We start from the raw sequence: 19,698 nt of genomic DNA, 5'->3' as shown, positions 1-19,698 counted from the left end.
TCTTGTGGTAGACTATTTTAGTAGTAATTTGAAAAATTCTGTGAAAGAAAAATTGGGACAGGGAAATAGAGAGTTTACTGTTATTCTGGGAGGACTTACTTTACAATTACAACCTCTTCATGTCTCGATAAATGAACCATATAAGATGTACACGAGAGAGAATGGATCAAATGGATGGTGGATGAAATCCAACATGAATTCACGCCAAAGGGAGCTTTAAAATGACCTACAATCAAACAAGATTTTCAGTGGATAAAAGGGTCATGGTTTAGAGGGAGAGAAGACATTATTGTTAAACCTTTCAAGAAGTATGCCATAAGTAACACTCTCAATGACAGTATAGACCATCTTATATATAAAGAGGACAACAATAAAATTGAGGTGTGTTTTATAGTCCATAGTGTCTTATAGTCTGTGAAATACGATAATGATTTATTAACTTTCATAACCATAATTGCTATAATGAGATTATGATCATAATCTCCGTTTCTCCACTGACATACGTGGTGCTTCAATGAAGCTCCCAATTTTCAGCATTGTCCCCAGAACTGATCATGGCCATTTGGTTCTGAGTCAAGTGGAAGAACTGAACCAGAGACTTTGAATGTTCTGTGACAAGCTAGGCAACTTGCTGGACTTACACCATAGGGTTAAGAACAATAGGGTCCCCCTAAATGGGTGTGCACTGCCTATCAGTGGCTGCTACTAAGGCAGCTGATTTTGTGTAGGGTGCACACAAGGATTCTTAGATTAGGCAACTCTCAATGTAGTCCAGATAATGATAGCTGTAGAAAACTCAGAATTATCAGTGTAAGATCAAAAGAAGTGTCTCCCATGGGTGATAGTATTAAAATGCTAATGGTTAAGTGCCAAAGCATTCACAACGAAGTGCCAGAGTTTGAAATACTACTGAAAAGCAGTGAAGCTCACATAATGCTAGACAGACAAAGCTGGTTGAAACCTGACATTAATAGCAGTGATATTTTGGGGGGAAATTTGATTGTATATCAAAAGAATAGGCAGATGGGAAATTGAGGTGGCGTATTTGTCACAGTAGACAAGAAACTGAAGTCCACCAAGATAGAAATTGAAGCTGCATGTGAGACTGTTTGGGAAAGACTCAGTATCAAGGGTGGGCATAAAATAATAATTGGGTCATTCTATCACCCATCATACTCACCTCCTGATGTAACCGAAAACTTTAGAGAAAACCTCAGTTGTCTTGTTCGTAAGTTTCCCAGTCATACTGTAATCATTGGTGGAGACTTCAATCATCTGACAGTCAATTGTGAAATTTACAGTTTTGTTAGTGATGTGCATGATAATACATCCTGTGAAACATTACTAGGTGTCTTCTCTGAAAACTGCAGAGAATAGATGGTTAGGAACTCCACATACGACGAAAATGTGTTATATCTAATGGCAACAAATGAACCTGACCTATCTGAGGATGACCACATTGAAACTGGTATCAGTTACCATGATACGGCTGTGGCAGCAATGATTACTAAATTACAGTGGACAGCTCAAACAAACAAATATATATATAATAGAGGGAAACATTCCACGTGGGAAAAATATATCTAAAAACAAAGATGATGTACTTACCAAACGAAAGTGCTAGCAGGTCGATAGACACACCAACAAACACAAACATACACACAAAATTCAAGCTTTCGCAACCAATGGTTGCTTCATCAGGAAAGAGGGAAGGTGAGGGAAAGACGAAAGGATGTGGGTTTTAAGGGAGAGCGTAAGGAGTCATTCCAATCCCGGGAGCAGAAAGACTTACCTTAGGGGGAAAAAAGGACAGGTATACACTCGTGCACACACACACATATCCATCCACACATACACAGACAAATGCAGACATTTGTAAAGGCAAAGAGTTTGGGCAGAGACGTCAGTCGAGGCGGAAGTACAGAGACAAAGATGTTGTTGAAAGACAGGTGAGGTATGAGCGGCGGCAAAAGGTATGAGCGGCAGCAAATTGAAATTAATGGAGATTGAGGCCTGGCGGATAACAAGAAGAGAGGACATACTGAAGGGCAAGTTCCCGTCCCCGGAGTTCTGACAGGTTGGTGTTTGTGGGAAGTATCCAGATAACCCGGACGGTGTAACACTGTGCCAAGATGTTCTGGCCGTGCACCAAGGCATGTTTAGCCACAGGGTGATCCTCATTACCAACAAACATTGTCTGCCTGTGTCCATTCATGCGAATGGACAGTTTGTTGCTGGTCATTCCCACATAGAAAGCTTCACAGTGGACGCAGGTCAGTTGGTAAATCACGTGGGTGCTTTACCATGTGGCTCTGCCTTTGATCGTGTACACCTTCCGGGTTACAGGACTGGAGTAGGTGGTGGTGGGAGGGTGCATGGGACATGTTTTACAACGGGGGCAGTTAAAAGGGTAGGAGCCAGAGGGTAGGGAAGGTGCTTTGGGGATTTCATAGGGATGAACTAAGAAGTTACGAAGGTTAGGTGGACGGCGGAAAGACACTCTTGGTGGAGTGGGGAGGATTTCATGAGGATGAATCTCATTTCAGGGCAGGATTTGAGGAAGTCATATCCCTGCTGGAGAGCCACATTCAGAGTCTGATCCAGTCCCGGAAAGTATCCTGTCACAAGTGGGGCACTTTTGGGGTTCTTCTGTGGGAGGTTTTGGGTTTGAGGAGATGAGGAAGTGGCTCTGGTTATTTGCTTCTGTACCAGGTCGGGAGGGTAGTTGCGGGATGCGAAAGGTTGTTGGTGTAATGGTTCAGGGATTCCGGACTGGAGCAGATTCGTTTGCCATGAAGACCTAGGCTGTAGGGAAGGGACCGTTTGATGTGGAATCGGTGGCAGCTGTCATAATGGAGGTACTGTTGCTTGTTGGTGGGTTTGATGTGGATGGACGTGTGAAGCTGGCCATTGGACAGGTGGAGGCCAACGTCAAGGAAAGTGGCATGGGATTTGGAGTAGGACCAGGTGAATCTGATGCAACCAAAGGAGTTGAGGTTGGAGAGGAAATTCTGGAGTTCTTCTTCACTGTGAGTCCAGATCATGAGGATGTCATCAATAAACCTGTACCAAACTTTGGGTTGGCAGGCCTGGGTAACCAAGAAGGCTTCCTCTAAGCGACCCGCGAATAGGTTGGCGTACGAGGGGGCCATCCTGGTACCCATTGCTGTTCCCTTTAATTGATGGTATGTCTGGCCTTCGGAAGTGAAGAAGTTGTGGGTCAGGATGAAGCTGGCTAAGGTAATGAGGAAAGAGGTCTTAGGTAGGGTGGCAGGTGATCGGCGTGAAAGGAAGTGCTCCATCGCAGCGAGGCCCTGGACGTGCGGAATATTTGTGTATAAGGAAGTGGCATCAATGGTTACAAGGATGGTTTCCGGGGGTAACAGACTGGGTAAGGATTCCAGGCGTTCGAGAAAGTGGTTGGTGTCTTTGATGAAGGATGGGAGACTGCATGTAATGGGTTGAAGGTGTTGATCTACGTAGGCAGAGATACGTTCTGTGGGGGCTTGGTAACCAGCTACAATGGGACAGCCGGGATGATTGGGTTTGTGAATTTTAGGAAGAAGGTAGAAGGTAGGGGTGCGGGGTGTTGGTGGGGTCAGGAGGTTGATGGAGTCAGGTGAAAGGTTTTGTAGGGGGCCTAAGGTTCTGAGGATTCCTTGAAGCTCTGCCTGGACATCAGGAATGGGATTACCTTGGCAAACTTTGTATGTAGTGTTGTCTGAAAGCTGACGCAGTCCCTCAGCCACTTACTCCCAATGATCAAGTACCACGGTCGTGGAACCCTTGTCCGCTTGAAGAATGACGATGGATCGGTCAGCCTTCAGATCACGGATAGCCTGGGCTTCAGCAGTGATGATGTTGGGAGTAGGATTAAGGTTTTTTAAGAAGGATTGAGAGGCAAGGCTGGAAGTCAGAAATTCCTGGAAGGTTTGGAGAGGGTGATTTTGAGGAAGAGGAGCTGGGTCCCGCTGTGACGGAGGACGGAACTGTTCCAGGCAGGGTTCAATTTGGATAGTGCCTTGGGGAGTTGGATCATTAAGAGTAGGATTAGGATCATTTTTCTTCGTGGCAAAGTGATATTTCCAGCAGAGTGTACGGGTGTAGGACAGTAAATCTTTGACAAGGGCTGTTTGGTTGAATCTGGGAGTGGGGCTTGAAGGTGAGGCCTTTGGATAGGACAGAGGTTTCAGATTGGGAGAGAGGTTTGGAGGAAAGGATAACTACTGAATTAGGGTGTTGTGGTTCCAGATTGTGTTGATTGGAATTTTGAGGTTTTGGGGGGAGAGGAGCTGGAAGTGGGAGATTTAGTAGATGGGAGAGACTGGGTCTGTATGCAATGAGAGGAGGTTGAGGTTTGCTGGAAAGGTTGTGAAGGGTGAGTGAGTTGCCTTTCCGGAGGTGGGAAACCAGGAGATTGGATAGTTTTTTGAGGTGGAGGGTGGCAATTTGCAGTTGGCCTGTAGGAGGATGCTCTGAACAGCCGGTGTAGATGTGGGAGAGGAAAGATTGAGGACTTTTACTAAGGATAGGAGTTGACGGGTGTGTTCATTGGCTGAGTTGATGTGTAGGTGAAGGATTAGGTAGGTGAGGGCAATGGATTGTTCAGTTTGGAACTGGTATAGAGACTGATGGAAAGAAGGGTTACAGCCAGAGATGGGAACTTTAAGTGTGAGGCCTTTGGGGGTAATGCCAAATGTCAGACAAGCCTGAGAAAATAAAATATGGGAGTGTAATCTGGCTAAGGCGAAGGCATGTTTGTGGAGGGAATGTAAATAAAACTTAATGGGGTCGTTGTGGGGATGTTGTGAGGGTGACATGGTATTAGAAGGTGGAAAGTGTAACATGAGGCTGAAATGAAAATGAAAATAAAATTATATGGGGAGAGATAATGGTGAACTAGAAAGCAACTGGAGATCTGGTGTGAAAAAAGGCAAAAAAGTGTTGGTTATAGGTGGGCTATGTTGATCCTGTGGTGAACTTGGGTTGGTAGACAAAGATGTGCACAAAGATTAGGTGGTTGTGTTGCCGCCAAAACACATTAAAGGGTGGAGCAATTCGGAAAATTTCGAAAAAACTGATTGTAAATGTATTAAAAGGAGTGGTTTTGTGGTGGCAGATTGTGAAAATGAGGCTAACAATTGTCTGATGAAGAAATAGTGACGTAAAAACCTGTGGGAAGCGGCTAAAAAAGATCAGTGATGTGGGAAAAACGGAAATGGAAAAAAAGCGAAAGTTATTAGAACTAGCCGAAATGGCTGTTTAATAGCTGAAAGGAACTGTTTGTGAACTGGAAACGGTGGATTTTATAGCAGTAGTAGTGTTGAAAGCGGAAAAAAATTTTTTGGGTATGGTTTGGAAGTGGGCTACGTATTATTGAGTATATATATAGGCGGGATAAAATTGTATGGTGGATTCGGTAAAGAGGAGAAGGTGAATACAAAGTGAAACTACTTGCAAAAACAGAAAGAGAAAATGAGATGACAGGAAAGATTTCGAAATGCAACAGTGACAATAACAAACGTAATTGTTGGGTTCAAATTAATGATATGAAGGTAATAGAGGGAAACATTCCACGTGGGAAAAATATATCTAAAAACAAAGATGATGTGACTTACCAAACGAAAGTGCTGGCAGGTTGATAGACACACAAACATACACACAAAATTCAAGCTTTCGCAGCCAACGGTTGCTTCATCAGGAAAGAGGGAAGGAGAGGGAAAGATGAAAGGATGTGGGTTTTAAGGGAGAGGGTAAGGAGTCATTCCAATCCCGGGAGCGGAAACACAAAAGCTTGAATTTTGTGTGTATGTCTGTGTTTGTTTGTGTGTCTATCGACCTGCCAGCACTTTCGTTTGGTAAGTCACATCATCTTTGTTTTTAGATATATTTTTCCCACGTGGAATGTTTCCCTCTATTATATTCATATCATTAATTTGAAACCAACAATTACGTTTGTTATTGTCACTGTTGCATTTTGAAATTTGAGAAGGCAGTTGCAGTGCAGTGACTACTTCAAACTACATATCTCTACCAATAATATAGAATAAAGTACTATAGATCACTAAAGATGGTTCCAAAAAGGATGTGTGTGGGTCGATGATTTTCCAAGGTATCTCTGAACTCTCCTCCTCCACACCTGCCCCCTTGCTGTGACATGATGGCAAGAACCTCATGTACTCCTTCAACCTTTCCTATCTACTTCTTTTTCAGTAATTATTTATAATTTCTTATTTTTCTTTGGATATAGGTTTCTTATGTTTTGTTAATTAATTTTAAAGAAAAGGTTGCAGAGGAGGCAAAAGTAAACAAAGCAACACCCAAAAAAGTGGCCTGCGTTCGTGTTGTTGGGGCATGGGCAAATCTGCATCAGACCCTAGACCTAAGAGCCCCACATTCTATCGTAATAGATCTCTCAGATTCTGGGTCCAGCACATTAGCAAAGAGGCCAGGCTTCAACATAACCTGTCATAACCCGTAAGGTGATATGTTGGAAACAGGTAGCAAGTGAAATAAAAGTGCTCCTATTAACAAATATCGTTAAACTGTATGTTGAACTAGACTAATTTGACACTCCTCAGATGGGCACATAAAATACCACTTTAACAAATACATTGTTTGCAGTAAGACACTGGTATTTTCCTGAATTAACATATGACACTGTACTGCTTTAAGCATGTGTTGGGCAGTATTTGTTTTGTGGATTGTGTCCAAACATTGCAAAAATGAAACTGAAAGTAGCTGTTGAAATAGTAGAGAAAACATTAAAAACAGACACCCACTATATACACTATCTCCTTTGTTTTTAATAGCTATAAACAAGTGTAATAATAATTTGTATCCAATGACGACAATATTATGAAGAGGATAGATTGCTACTCACCGTATAGATGAGATACTGTGCTGCAGACTCCGTTATGCGGTGAGTAGCAATGTATCCTTTTCATAATATTCTCATTATTCCACCCTGGATTTTCTGTTGTTTTATTTTCCCTAATGACTTGTATCCATATAGACATACTTACTAAATTTCATTTATTTCCAAACAATATTTTAGGAAGCATAACACATTTCATACTCCATATATCTTCACATTTTTCTGTATTGTTATTAGAAAGTCATCTTTTTTATGGAACTCTATATGTTTGTTGGACGATATTAAATTAATGTTCTTTGAGATGCATCATGTTGTCAAAGCCGTAGTGTTCTGCTTTACGAGTAGTTTTTTCAGTTGTAACTTTATTTACTCTGTGGCTCTGTCCTGTGGAGTAGTAGCCCCAAAAATAGACCTAGTGGAAACATTGTAATATTATATCTAGTGCTCTGATCAGAGTGGATTCTTATGGCAGTTAGCTATACAAGTATCTTCTTAGCAAATGGTTTCAAATTCTGCTATGCTGCATATGTGACTGTGTGAGAGGTGATGACATCAACTGAACAACTGCACACGTTTGACTGAATATTTTTGTTATAGATACTTTTATGTGACAAGAATTTTGTTTTTCATTGGTATATACTGTAACTGCATTCCTTTTCTAATAAACAGAAAATGCTGTGTATGAAAGTCAGATCTGCAAGTTGAAACAAAGTAATGAAGAACTCAAGGCTGAGAATGTTGAGCTGAAACGTCGGATGGCTGCATTGGAAAAAATTGCAGAAGAAAATTGCTCATTAAGACAAGCAGTGGAAGACTGTCAAGTAAGTCAAAATTAATGCCGCAAATATTCATAGGAACAGTATTAAGCACCAAAAATTTGTATCTTGAGAACACCAATAAGATTAGTGACATGTAAGGAATATAACGAGAGTGAAAATCGCAATCATCTATTTGTGTTACTTTTGTTACTTGTACTAATCTCCTCAAATCTGGAATGCATGAGGTAGGTATATTTATAGTAGAATGAGTTTCTCAGATGTGTACCGTAGAGAACATTTTTAACTGACAGTAAAATTGCTCCTGTATTAAAACAAACATTTAAAAACATCATGAAGGTAGTTGCATAAAAGCTTGAAATTTGAAATATTGTTGCCTAAACAAATGTTATATCAAAAATGGGAATCAGAGAAGTATACCATTCCAGAATAGCATATGGTTCAGAATGAGAAAGATTGTGAATAAAATCCCAAAATCATTGGCCTACATTAATGGGAAGAGAATTGTGTAATACTGTAATTTTTTTAAAAAAGAAAAAACGCTGGAACAAAACTAGGAGACCTGATGTGTTGCTAAGATTATGGTACAGTAGTTAAAGGAGATAACATGTCAAGGAAATGCTTGTAAACAATTAATTTTGGATAATTACATTGTGCAAAGAACATTGTAAAATTACAGGTTGCTGCACGTTGGGGTCGGTCGTCTGCACTTTTGTGATAGCAGATACATGCTGGGCAGTCTAAAGCAGCGTTGATGAAACCACTACCTAATACCTACCACACAGAGGTCGCATAACTCTAGTTGAATGTCAGTTCCTGAAAGTTAATGATTAAAAAAAAAAACAAGGCATTCAGCATCTTCATTCTACTTGCAGAAAAGTGTTTAAAATTAGATTAACACTGCTTTTTATTCATACTGAAACACATGAAATGGCTATCGTATTTAATAGGGTAAAACGATATCATTCAAAGTTCACTGTCTGTATAACAAAAATTTTAGTAAGTCCGACCCGATTAATTTTCACGTTCTACCAGTCACAGACCCACAACTATTCACGAGTTAAACATTCGGTCATTTCAGTGGTATTTCTCTTAAGAGGTACTCGCCAAAATATTCTGAACAGAGCACGAAACATGTCACGCAGAGTTGTTATTATGACCAAAAAGTTCACATGCTCATATCTCTCAAACTATTCAGTTTAGAAACACCAAACTTTCATTAAAATGTTCATAACTCCGGTCACTTCAGTCATGACATGTTTGAACCAAAATTAGCTCACTATTTTCTCATCTTACAGAGTATTTTTAAGGAGCGATCTGACATCGTGTTATCCATAGACCGGCTAGCAAGCAACTCCTCTTGAGGTAGTCTCCTATCTGTCACTTCACTATTCATGCGGGAACAGCTTAATTCTGATTGGCTGTTGATCTAAACGACCAGTCAGAATGTTCCTTTTCAGATCATTCTCGCGGAAAATCTTGCCTTATCCAATCACTAACTTGATAGTAATTAATGTCAGCAAAACTTCAAATTCTTGTATTTTGTTTAATCAAAATAAACGAAGTGCAAAATATTCTTCAAATTGATAAAAAAACTTATTCCACCTCTAACTTCCATTCTGCGTACTTTTTATACAAAATCAAGCGCACACCGACTTACGTCACCTGAATCGTGGTTGCAACATAACTTTCCCACAGTTTGTTTGTGCAAGGTTTTACGTAAAATGAAATATTAAATTTTAAAGTTTGTCCCACATACACTCTTAACCATTCTCACGCACTCACGTGGCAAAATATAATTAAATAATAATTTTGACCGATTTTTGTATTACGTAATGCGCAGTGGCTAAAGTTTTCTAAAGAAAATTCTAATTAATTGATTTTTATGAACTGATAATTTTGGAATGGCTTCAAATGATAGTGAAAGTCAATCTGTTATTCTTCCTAACTTGGTTTTAAAAAACAACTGTGGGTTTTAGGAGTTTTAGTTAATACTCTTTATCTCCAGAACTGTAATAAATAAAAATCTGAAATTTTGACAGCATCATTCCATTAATAACAAAAGACTGTGTATCAGATTTGAACAAAATTGGATAATAACTAATATGGATTATTTAGATTCGTAGATGAAAACAAATATAGCCATCCTGCAGCCACTTTACTAGACAGCTGCATGCCTTACTGCAACAAATGTCATCTCATAATAACTTGCTACATTACAAGGTGTCATTATTTATGGGTCTTTGTATAGTTGTAAACTTTGAATTACAAGCATCACACTGCTTATCCTGTGACTGATGAATGTGTGAGTGATACTATTATATGAGGGTCATTCAGAAAGTAAAGAAAGTTTTTTTTCTTTAGAATTTTTTATTTGATATAGCTAGACAAAATAGTATCTTACATACAATTTGATACCTAAAGTTATTACTTCTCTCCTTTTCTGCTACATCACTCCCCTCCCCACCTCTCCCCTCCCCTGCCCTCTGTCTACACTGCAGCACTTCACTGTCCGCCAACCCCACCATACTATCCCTCCCCCTCTCCACCCCAACCTCTTCCTTACCCCCACTCAGTAGCCATTCCCATCATGCACTGGTGCTGCTGCTCTCAGTGTGGTTTCAGTTGCCTGAGACTGTAGTCATGTGTGTGAGCTGCATTTGTGTGTGTGTGTGTGTGTGTGTGTGTGTGTGTGTGTGTGTGTGTGTGTTGTCTATTGTTGACGAAGGCCTTAATGGCCGAAAGCTTATTTGTGACTGTCTTTTTGTTGTGGCTATCTGTGACTCAGCATCTCCACCATATGGTGAGGAGCAACTTCCCTTTCATAGTATTGTTAAATTTGATAGTTTAGCTACTTTTCTATGTAGTCATCATTCAAATATAGGCTTTTGTACTGTTTTACCAGTTTTTCTATGCTTTCTGCGTACGTAATTGCTGCCAAGTTATTGATCCACTCATTAAGGGCTTCTTTAAGTTGATCATCATTTCTGTAGCAGTGTCCGATCAAAACGTCTTTCAATTTGGGGAATTGGTCATAATCACTTGGGGCTAAGTCTCGACTGTATAGCGGATGTCACACCACACCACATTCCAATGGTGCTGTGAAGTCATTGAAGTTTCTGACAGTAGGCTGGTGCATTTATGGTCTCACACCTAGACATTTAATTGATGAGCAGGACACCCTTACGATCCCAAAACACCATAGTCATAGTCTTTCTGGTGCTCAAAAATTGTTTTGCTTTTTTTGGTTTCATTAGGGATTGTGAATCATGCCATTCCATTGGTTGGTTCTTTGTTTCTGGTGTGAAATGTGATATCCAAGTCTCATTACCTGTGACAACATGTTTCAAAAATTCATCACCATTATTTTCCTCAAGTGATGAATACTTATAGCTCTATTAGCTACATGAAAGCACAGCTTCCAATTTGTAGCATCATTCTCAGAATGGAACATGGCTGTCCGGCCAGAGGCAAGTGGAGGAAATAAGTATCTGTAGCCATCTCACAGTGGAATGGTCCAGTCTGACATGTTGAAACCTACCCTGAAATTTTTCACACAGGAATAATACTCTGAAAGAAATGCTCTATCAAAACTTAAGCTGCTAAGGCACACTCTAAGTATTTAAAAAAAAACTTGAAAATTTCCAAATTTGTAGTTCACCAGGTGTCTGGGAAATATACATCCCTGCCTTAGTTGTAGCAGTCTGTGTGTGAGCAATACAGCAGGTACACACACTTGATTGACGGCACATCAGTAAACAAATAATACAGCACAATGTGATCGTAATTTATAAAGCAAAATCCAGTTCCATTGATAGTTTCACTGGCAAAGTTGTTCACAGTTACTGTTCACTCTAATTTGCAACTTATTCAATACATCATGCACACGACTGCCAACTCCAGCATCTCGGACTGGAATTCAGTTGTCACGAGCCTACCCCCAGAATCCATTTCCCTCCTCACCCCTGTGACACACCACACACCAACCTTGTATATGCTCCCCAAAATCCACAAACCCAAAAATCCTTTACTTCCCATTGTGGCTGGTTATTGTGCCCCACTGAAAGAATTTCAGCCCTAATTGACCAACACCTCCAACTAATTGCCTGTAATCTAGCCACCCATGACAAAGACACCAACCATTTCCTTCACTGTCTTTTCACCATCCCCACCTCTTTAACTCCTGGATCCCCACTCGTCACTGTTGATGCCACCACCCTATACACCAACATCCTTCATGCCTATGGTCTTACTGTTATTAAACATTACCTTTCTCAGTGTCCTTCAGACTGCAGACCCACTACCTCATTCCTCATACACCTTACGAACTTTATCCCAACACCCAACTACTCTTCCTTTGAAGGGAAAGCCTATAAACAAATCTGTGGCACAGCCATGGGTACCCACAGACAACCTCTTATGCCAACCTTTTTATGGGCCATGTAGAGGAGACCTTCGTAGCCTCCAAAAACACCACACGTCTTGTCTGGTTCAGGTTCACTGATGATGTTGTCGTAATCTGGACACAGAGGCAAGACACCCTATTTGCGTTCCTTCACAGCCTCAACACCTTCTCTCCTTGACATGGTCCTCCTCAACCCAGCCTTCCTAGATGTTGACCTCCTCCCCTCTGGTGGCCCCATCCACACCTCTATCAACATTAAACCCAACAACCACCAACTGTATCTGCATTTTGACTACTTTCTTCCCTTTCACACCAAAAAAATCCCTCCCATACAGTCTGGCAGTCAGGGATGGCATTATCTCCAGTGACAAGAATTTCCTTGCTCAGTATAGTCAGGGTCGCACCAAGGCCTTCACAGGCCAGTGCTACCCACAGACAGTCTGCAAACAGATCTCCCATGCAATTCCCCCCCCCCCCCCCCCGAAATCCCCTTCCCACCATGCCCAAGAACCAGCCACACAAAGGAGTATCCTCTTTGTGACCCACCACCACCCCCTCAGACTGGAACAACTGAACCACAGTCTTCGCCAAGGCTTTTATTATCTATGACCATGCACTGAAGTGAGAACATCCTACCCAATGTCCTTCCTACCCCTCCTAAAGTGGTGTGCCATTGCCCACACCCAATACCACCCCCTTGCCACAAGGATCATATGTACCTGTGGAAGACACAAGTGCAAGACCTGCCGAGTCCACCCACCCAGTACTTCCTATGCCAGTCCTGTCACAGGTTTATCCTATCCCATCACGGGCCAGGCCACGCCAACCCTCTGTCCACCAGGATGAATGGCTACAGTTGGCAAAAAGCAAAGTTGACCACCCTGGCACAACATGCAGCTGAACATAACATACTTGATGTCAATGTCTGGTTCACTACCTGAGCGATCTGGATCCTTCCCTCCACCACCAGCTTTTCTGACCCGCTCCAGTAATTATCCTGGCCTCAACCTATGGCAACGTAATGTCCCCAAATCTCCACCCAACAGTTTCCACCCCCTCTGTCCTATCATCTTTTCCCCATTCTCATCTCCCACCCTGTTTATTTGTCACCCTCTGCCAATGCTCACGCCCATCTTTTCCCGCTCCTCCACCGGACAACGTTTGTCTCTCTCCCCACCTACTATCCCTTCCCCTTTCCCACCACCTCTAGACTGCTGTTTGCATCCCACTTGATAGTCGCATTCTGGCCCAAGATGCTGGAGTTGGCAGTCATGAGTGAATGAGGTGTGCTTGCTTGTGTGTTGAATGGTGTGTGTTTCTCTTTTGCTGATGAAGGCTGTGGCCGAACGCTTTTAATTGTACCTGTCCACAACTTAGCATGTCTTTTTTACTGTAAGTAGCAATCTGTATTTTCCTGCCCTGTCGATATTCCTACCTGGAGTTTCCATTGTTTGATTTCAACTTATTCAATATCCATAATAATTAGCAGGTGCCTTTCTGGTATCACTGAATGTTAACACTGGAGGTAAAACAATTAATTTTCTTTGCATTTTCTTCATATATGCTTGTGTAACACCATCTCTCTTTGTGCGGTTCCAGAGTTTCACAATAATGGGGTATCCAATTAATGTTTTGTATAAGAACGTAGGCTTCCACGGCCGGTGTCATAGTGATTAAAATTCTTCTGGGTATTATGCCGCGTCATTGCTAAAAACTAACAATATTCATTATTGTTAGTTTTAGCAATGACGCGGCATAATACCCAGAAGAATTTTAATCACTATAATGTTTTGTACTTTGTAATTGTTGTGACTCGCCGATCTTACAAAGTTCCGCCTCGCAGTTACGCGCGTCCTCTACATGCGGCGCTGTGGCAGCAGTGCCACCTAAGCGGCCAGCCAGCCAGCGGCTGCTAGACTCAGACTCAGTTATGATTTGACTGTTAAAGTGTACACACGTCTTACTCTGTTTACTTGATCTGTGACTTTCATGTGTTGCGTCTACCTTGAAATATATTTGTTCAACTTGAAGTTATAACAATTGGCGACGAGGTAGTGATCTTTGTTTTCCATCGTTGACCCACATGTTTCCATGGCTACTTTAGAGCAACTATTGCAAGGTCTCATAGAACAGCAAATGCTTCTCATAAATGCGATTCGTGATTTTTGTCACAGCATCAAATGCGGGGCGTCTCTCATCGTTGTCTCTCCCTCCTTTTCCTCCTTACGACGAGATGGCGGAAGACTGGTCTGATTACGAAAAAGGTCTTCGACAGCACTTCTTGATGTTTCATGTTGCGGACGAACAAACACGTAAGTCTTTGTTCCTTTCATGGATTTCACCTCAAATGTATCAGTTGTTATCGCAATTGGCTCCTTTGAAAGATCCTGCGTCTTTGTCTTTTGCTGAAATGTGCTCACTTCTATCTGTCTATTTTCAAAAGCAAACACATTTGGTAGCCTCTCGTGTTGCCTTTTATCGTTGTCAAAAACAACCGAATCAATCCTATCGCACTTGGGCTGCTGAACTTCACGGCCTCAGTAGAAAGTGTCAATTTGTTACTGAAGTTCACAAAGAATCCTTTGCCGATTCCATGGTACGGGATGCTATTATCCGATTGGCGCCCGACAAAGAAGTTAGGCAACGTGCTCTTCAGTTGGCAAATCAGACTCTAGATGAAGTCCTGTCCATCGCTCTGTCTTTTGAAATTTCTCGCATCACTGAAGTGCAAATAGAGGCATGGTGCGATGTCAGGGAACTACAACCTCTGTGCGATGTTGACGAAGCATGTGGCGTGTCCCTGCCGGCCGACGTGGCCATAGTACGCTCCCAAGCGCAGCCTTGTCCTAACTGTAAACAAACCTCTAAGAAACTGCAGCAAAACCCAAGGCAGCTTCCTTCATGTCCGCGGTGTTTTACGAAACATTCACGAGAAGATTGTCCACAACATTGGGCCGTGTGTCACAGATGCAAAGAAGAGGGTCACGTGTCATCCGTTTGCAAATCCGACTTCATACATGATGTTTATGAACATGATGCTGATTCTGATTCTATTTTGTCTGTCAATTGTACTTCTTCCCTTTCAGGGAAGTTATTCCTCACTGTCCAAATACTTGGTCGAGATGTTCGCGTGCAGGTGGACACTGGTTCTGCTGCCACTATCATCAATTCTTAGACGTATCTTCAGTTGGGGTCTCCAATCCTGTCACCTGTCACTAGGCAATTACGGACTTACAATAAACAGAAGATTTCTCTCTTGGGACACTTTGATGCTGAGGTATCTTACAAATAGGTCGTTTGCACTGTTCCCATATTTGTGGTCAACCATAGTAACGCAGAGAATCTTTTTGGTTTCGATGCCTTTCGCGTTTTTGGGTTCTCCATAGATAACTCTGTCAATATTGTCTCTGATGCTATTCCTTATGCTCAATTGGATTCCTTGTTGACAACATTTTCATCCCTTTTTTCTCGTGGGTTAGGCCGTTCAAACGACTTTGAAGCTCATATCATGCTCAAACCCACTGCTTGGCCTAAGTTTTTTGGGGCTCGGCCCATTCCTGTGGCCCTTTGTGATCAGGTCAAATGGGAGCTGGATCGTCTCACTGCTTCAGGGGTCTTGCTTCCTGTCACTTCCAGTGAGTGGTCCTCTCCTGTCGTTGTCGTTGCTAAGCCAAATGGTGATATTCGTCTCTGTGGCAATTTCAAAGCTACTGTAAATGCTCAATGCCTTATCGACACTTAGCCTATGCCTCGACCTGAAGAATTGTTCACTGAACTTGCTGGAGGCCAGTATTTTTCTGAACTTGACCTGTCAGAAGCTTATCATCAACTTCCTCTCGATGCTGCTTCCCAGCAGTTTCTGGTCCTTAACATGCCTTTCGGCCTCTATCAATACCAATGATTGCCATTTGGGGTTGCCAGCGCCCCTGCTCTCTTTCAGCGATTCTTGGAAGAATTATTGCTCACCGTCCCTGGGTGTATAAATTACCAGGATGACATTGTTGTCACTAGCTCCACCACTGCCAAACATCTTCAAAATCTCCGCACACTTTTTCATGTCTTACATACTGCCGGTCTTAAGTGTAACCTTCAGAAATCAAAATTTTTTCAGGCATCTATCACGTACTTGGGGTTTCAACTCTCTTGGTATGGTATTCATCCGCTTCAGCAAACTGTCGCTGCGATCGATGTCTTTCCTCGCCCTACATCTTTTAAGGAACTGCAGGCCTTCTTGGGGAAAATAGCATGCTATCACAAGTTTTTACAGTCCGCTGCTTCAGTGGCTCAGCCGTTGCATAAAAACGTGCCTTTTCACTGGTCCGCGTCATGCGATGCGGCTTTCCAGAAATTGAAGACTATGCTGAAACAGACCCCGTGCCTGGCTACTTATCGATCTGACCAACATCTTGTTCTTGCCACAGACGCCTCTCAATACGGGGTTGGTGCAGTCCTTGCACACCGTTTTTCTGGCGGTTCTGAACAACCCATTGCTTATGCCTCCAAAACGCTCACGGATGCCCAACAAAAGTATTCTCAAATTAAAAACGAAGCTTTGGCCATTATTTATGCTCTTCATAAGTTTGGTGTTTTTCTCTATGGATCCAAATTTCATTTTGTTACGGATCACAAACCACTTGTTTCCTTGTTTCATCCATCAATGTCATTTCCCGACAAGGCTGCACACCGCCTCCAGCATTGGGCTCTTTACTTGTCTCGTTTCAATTATGAGATTCATTTCTGGCGGACGACTCAACATGCGAATGCTGATGCACTGTCTCACCTTCCCATGGGTCCTGATCTGGCATTCAATAGGGACAAACTTTTGTGTTTCCACCCGGATGTTGCCGAGCAGCGGGTTGTGGACGGGTTCCCCATCACCGGGGACTGGCTGGCAGCTGCTACGGGTTCTGACCCTACCCTCTCCTGGGTTTTACGCTGTATTCAGAAGGGTTGGCCAGATCGTCCATCCGCTAAGACTTCTGATCCGTTGTGGAACTACTAAGCTTTGCGTTACCGCCTCACGGCTAGGGATGGTGTTATCCTCCTTTCCACTGAAAATGCTTCACCGTGTGTTGTGGCACGTGCGTTTTTGTGTGCTTTGGTCTTGCGCCTCCTTCACCTTGGGCACTGGGGTGTCTCTCGCACAAAATCTCTGGCGCACCGTCATGTGTACTGGCCTCGCATTGACTCTGAAATCGAACACATGGTCGCTGCCTGCAGCCCTTGTGCATCATAAGCTGCTGCCCCGAAGTCATCTTTGTCACCGTGGCCTTCGCCTGAGAAGCCCTGGGAGCGTATTCATTAGGTACTTATTGGCTTCTCGTTATTGATGCCTATTCTAACTTTCCTTTCATTGTCAGTTGCACGTCGCCTACCACTGTGGCAACCACCAATGCTGTAGCTCGCATTTTCTCTTTGGAAGGTCTTCCCTGTACTCTTCTTACCGATAGTGGTCCACAATTTGCCTCTTCCGATTTTGTGGATTTTTGTGCCCGTCACGGCGTGATGCATATCATGGCCCCTCCGTTCCATCCACAGTCAAACGGTGAGGCTGAACGACTGGTCCGCACATTTAAGTCTCAGATGAGGAAACTCCTGACTTCTTCTGCTGCTGATGATGCGCCTCTCCAATTTCTGGTTTCTTACCGTTTCACCCCCATGGGTGACCGCAGCCTGGCTGAGCTCTTACATGGCCGACAGCCCCGCACGCTACTTCATCCTCTGCAGCCTTCCACCTCACGGCCGCGGGTGCCTTCGCTTGGCCGATTCACCACCGATGACCTTGTGTGGGTACGGGGATATGGCAGGCAGCCAAAATGGAGTCCTGGCTGCATCTTACAACACCGTGGCCGACGCCTATATGAAATCCAGACGGACATGGGTGTTGCAGTGCGTCATTCGGACCAGCTTCGGCCTCGTGTGCCGGCAACACCTGTTCCGGATGCCGCTACACCACCTTCGGCTCTACCTGACGCTCGGGATACTGGAATCTCTCATTACTCACAACACAGTCCTCTCACCATCATATCGGTGTCAGCACAAGAACTGACGCCACCAGGAGACAAGCCCATGCAGGAACCAGATGACCATCATCTGCTGGAGCAACTCTACTCGCCTCCTTCTCCTACAGACGCGGACACATCGCCCATGTCTCCTGTTATATCAACCGCACTTTCCGCAACAGGCAGATTGGTGCATGGGGCCCCAGCAGATTCAACCCCCACGTCTCCTGTCATCTCGACCCGTTATCATCGGGGACACTTCCGGCCGTACGGGAAGCCTCTTCCTCGAGACTCTACGGCCAGTCAAACAACACCTATGCACGTTAGCAATCTACAGGCCACCTCCATCAAGACCTGTGCAAAAACTTCAGAGGGGGGAAAAGTGTTGTGACTCGCGTGTCCTCTACATGCAGTTACGCACGTCCTCTACATGCAGCGCTGTCTGTCAGCGATGCAGCAGCAGCGCCACCTAAGCGACCGGCCAGCCACAGGCCGCTAGACTCGGACTCAGTTATGATTTGACTGTTAAAGTGTACACACGTCTTACTCTGTTTACTTGATCTGTGACTTTCATGTATTGTGTCTTCCTTGTAATATATTTGTTCAACTTGAAGTTATAACAGTAGTGATAAAATCTGAAGACTGGTATGCAGTCAAAATCGATATTTCTCCTGAAGATTTGCATACCTGTTATTTATTACTGGTTGATGATTTCTTGGACATTCATATGAATTATGTTGAGATTTTGTTAGAAATTGTGGAAAGGTTAGGTGAAAAAGGAAATAACTATGATGATTCTGTGAATTGTGGTTCGAACAGTGATTGTTTTGCTAATTAAAGTCCAAAGCAGAAATGCAGTACCTTCCTAGCCCAAAGAAAACATGGAGAGCAATAGCTTTTGGTGGCAAAAAAGGGCTGTAAACTTTTTTGTTAAACAAAGGAGGGAGAAAATGCCTAAAGTTAAGCTGTGTGAAAAGTTGGTTTCATTTTGTAAAATCTGAATGTGAATTGTATTCATGGAAGAAAGATTCACACAGTACAAAATATGCACCAAAATGACACTCACAAAAATGTGAAAGAAGAATTATTGAACTATTTAGATCTTGAAAGACAATGCAATATTACAGAAGGAAATCTAGGCTTTGTCAATTGCAAGTGAGATGAACATTACGGATTTCCAGGCTTCTTCAGTCTGGTTAAACAGATTCAGCAAATTATTTAGGAAAGGAAGTTGCAAAATTACCAAGTTTACTTCAAGTGAACATGCAGAGGAGATGTCATTAACAGGTAGCTTCAGGTTATTTCCTAAAACATTGTGTATAAAGTGAGTCAGTCAGGTTTCATGCAAGAACTGCACGCAAGCCACAGTTTATTGTTTTGATCGAAAAAAGAGTCCCCTGTGCAGTCATAAACAACAATGCCAGTGGGAAGTATCAGCGGATTACTGTTTCCACAGGTTTATATCTGTCTTCCAGAACCTCAAGACAAATTAGGGCCAAAAATTTAAAAAAGAAAGACTGTGCAGCTGCAAAAATCTTGTAATTGATGCAACAAACTCTGGAAAAATGGGAGAGAATAATTTTCTGTATTTTACGTGAAACATCATCTTACCAGATGCAGAACATTATTTTTTGCATT

At 42.7% G+C, this 19,698-nt stretch overlaps 1 protein-coding gene across 1 annotated transcript in view; it reads left to right on the top strand.

Moving 5' to 3' along the window:
• Window positions 1-19,698, top strand: part of LOC124804975 (UHRF1-binding protein 1-like) — a 57,016-nt gene that overhangs the window by 20,449 nt on the left and 16,869 nt on the right. Inside the window, exon 3 of the mRNA XM_047265366.1 lies at window positions 7,547-7,698. Coding sequence (XP_047121322.1) covers window positions 7,547-7,698 — 152 coding nt within the window. The remainder of the gene's footprint in view (window positions 1-7,546; window positions 7,699-19,698) is intronic.

The sequence above is a fragment of the Schistocerca piceifrons genome, chromosome 7, assembly GCF_021461385.2.
Source record: "Schistocerca piceifrons isolate TAMUIC-IGC-003096 chromosome 7, iqSchPice1.1, whole genome shotgun sequence".
NCBI classification, from domain to species: domain Eukaryota; kingdom Metazoa; phylum Arthropoda; class Insecta; order Orthoptera; family Acrididae; genus Schistocerca; species Schistocerca piceifrons.
This window is presented reverse-complemented; position numbering and strand designations above follow the sequence as displayed.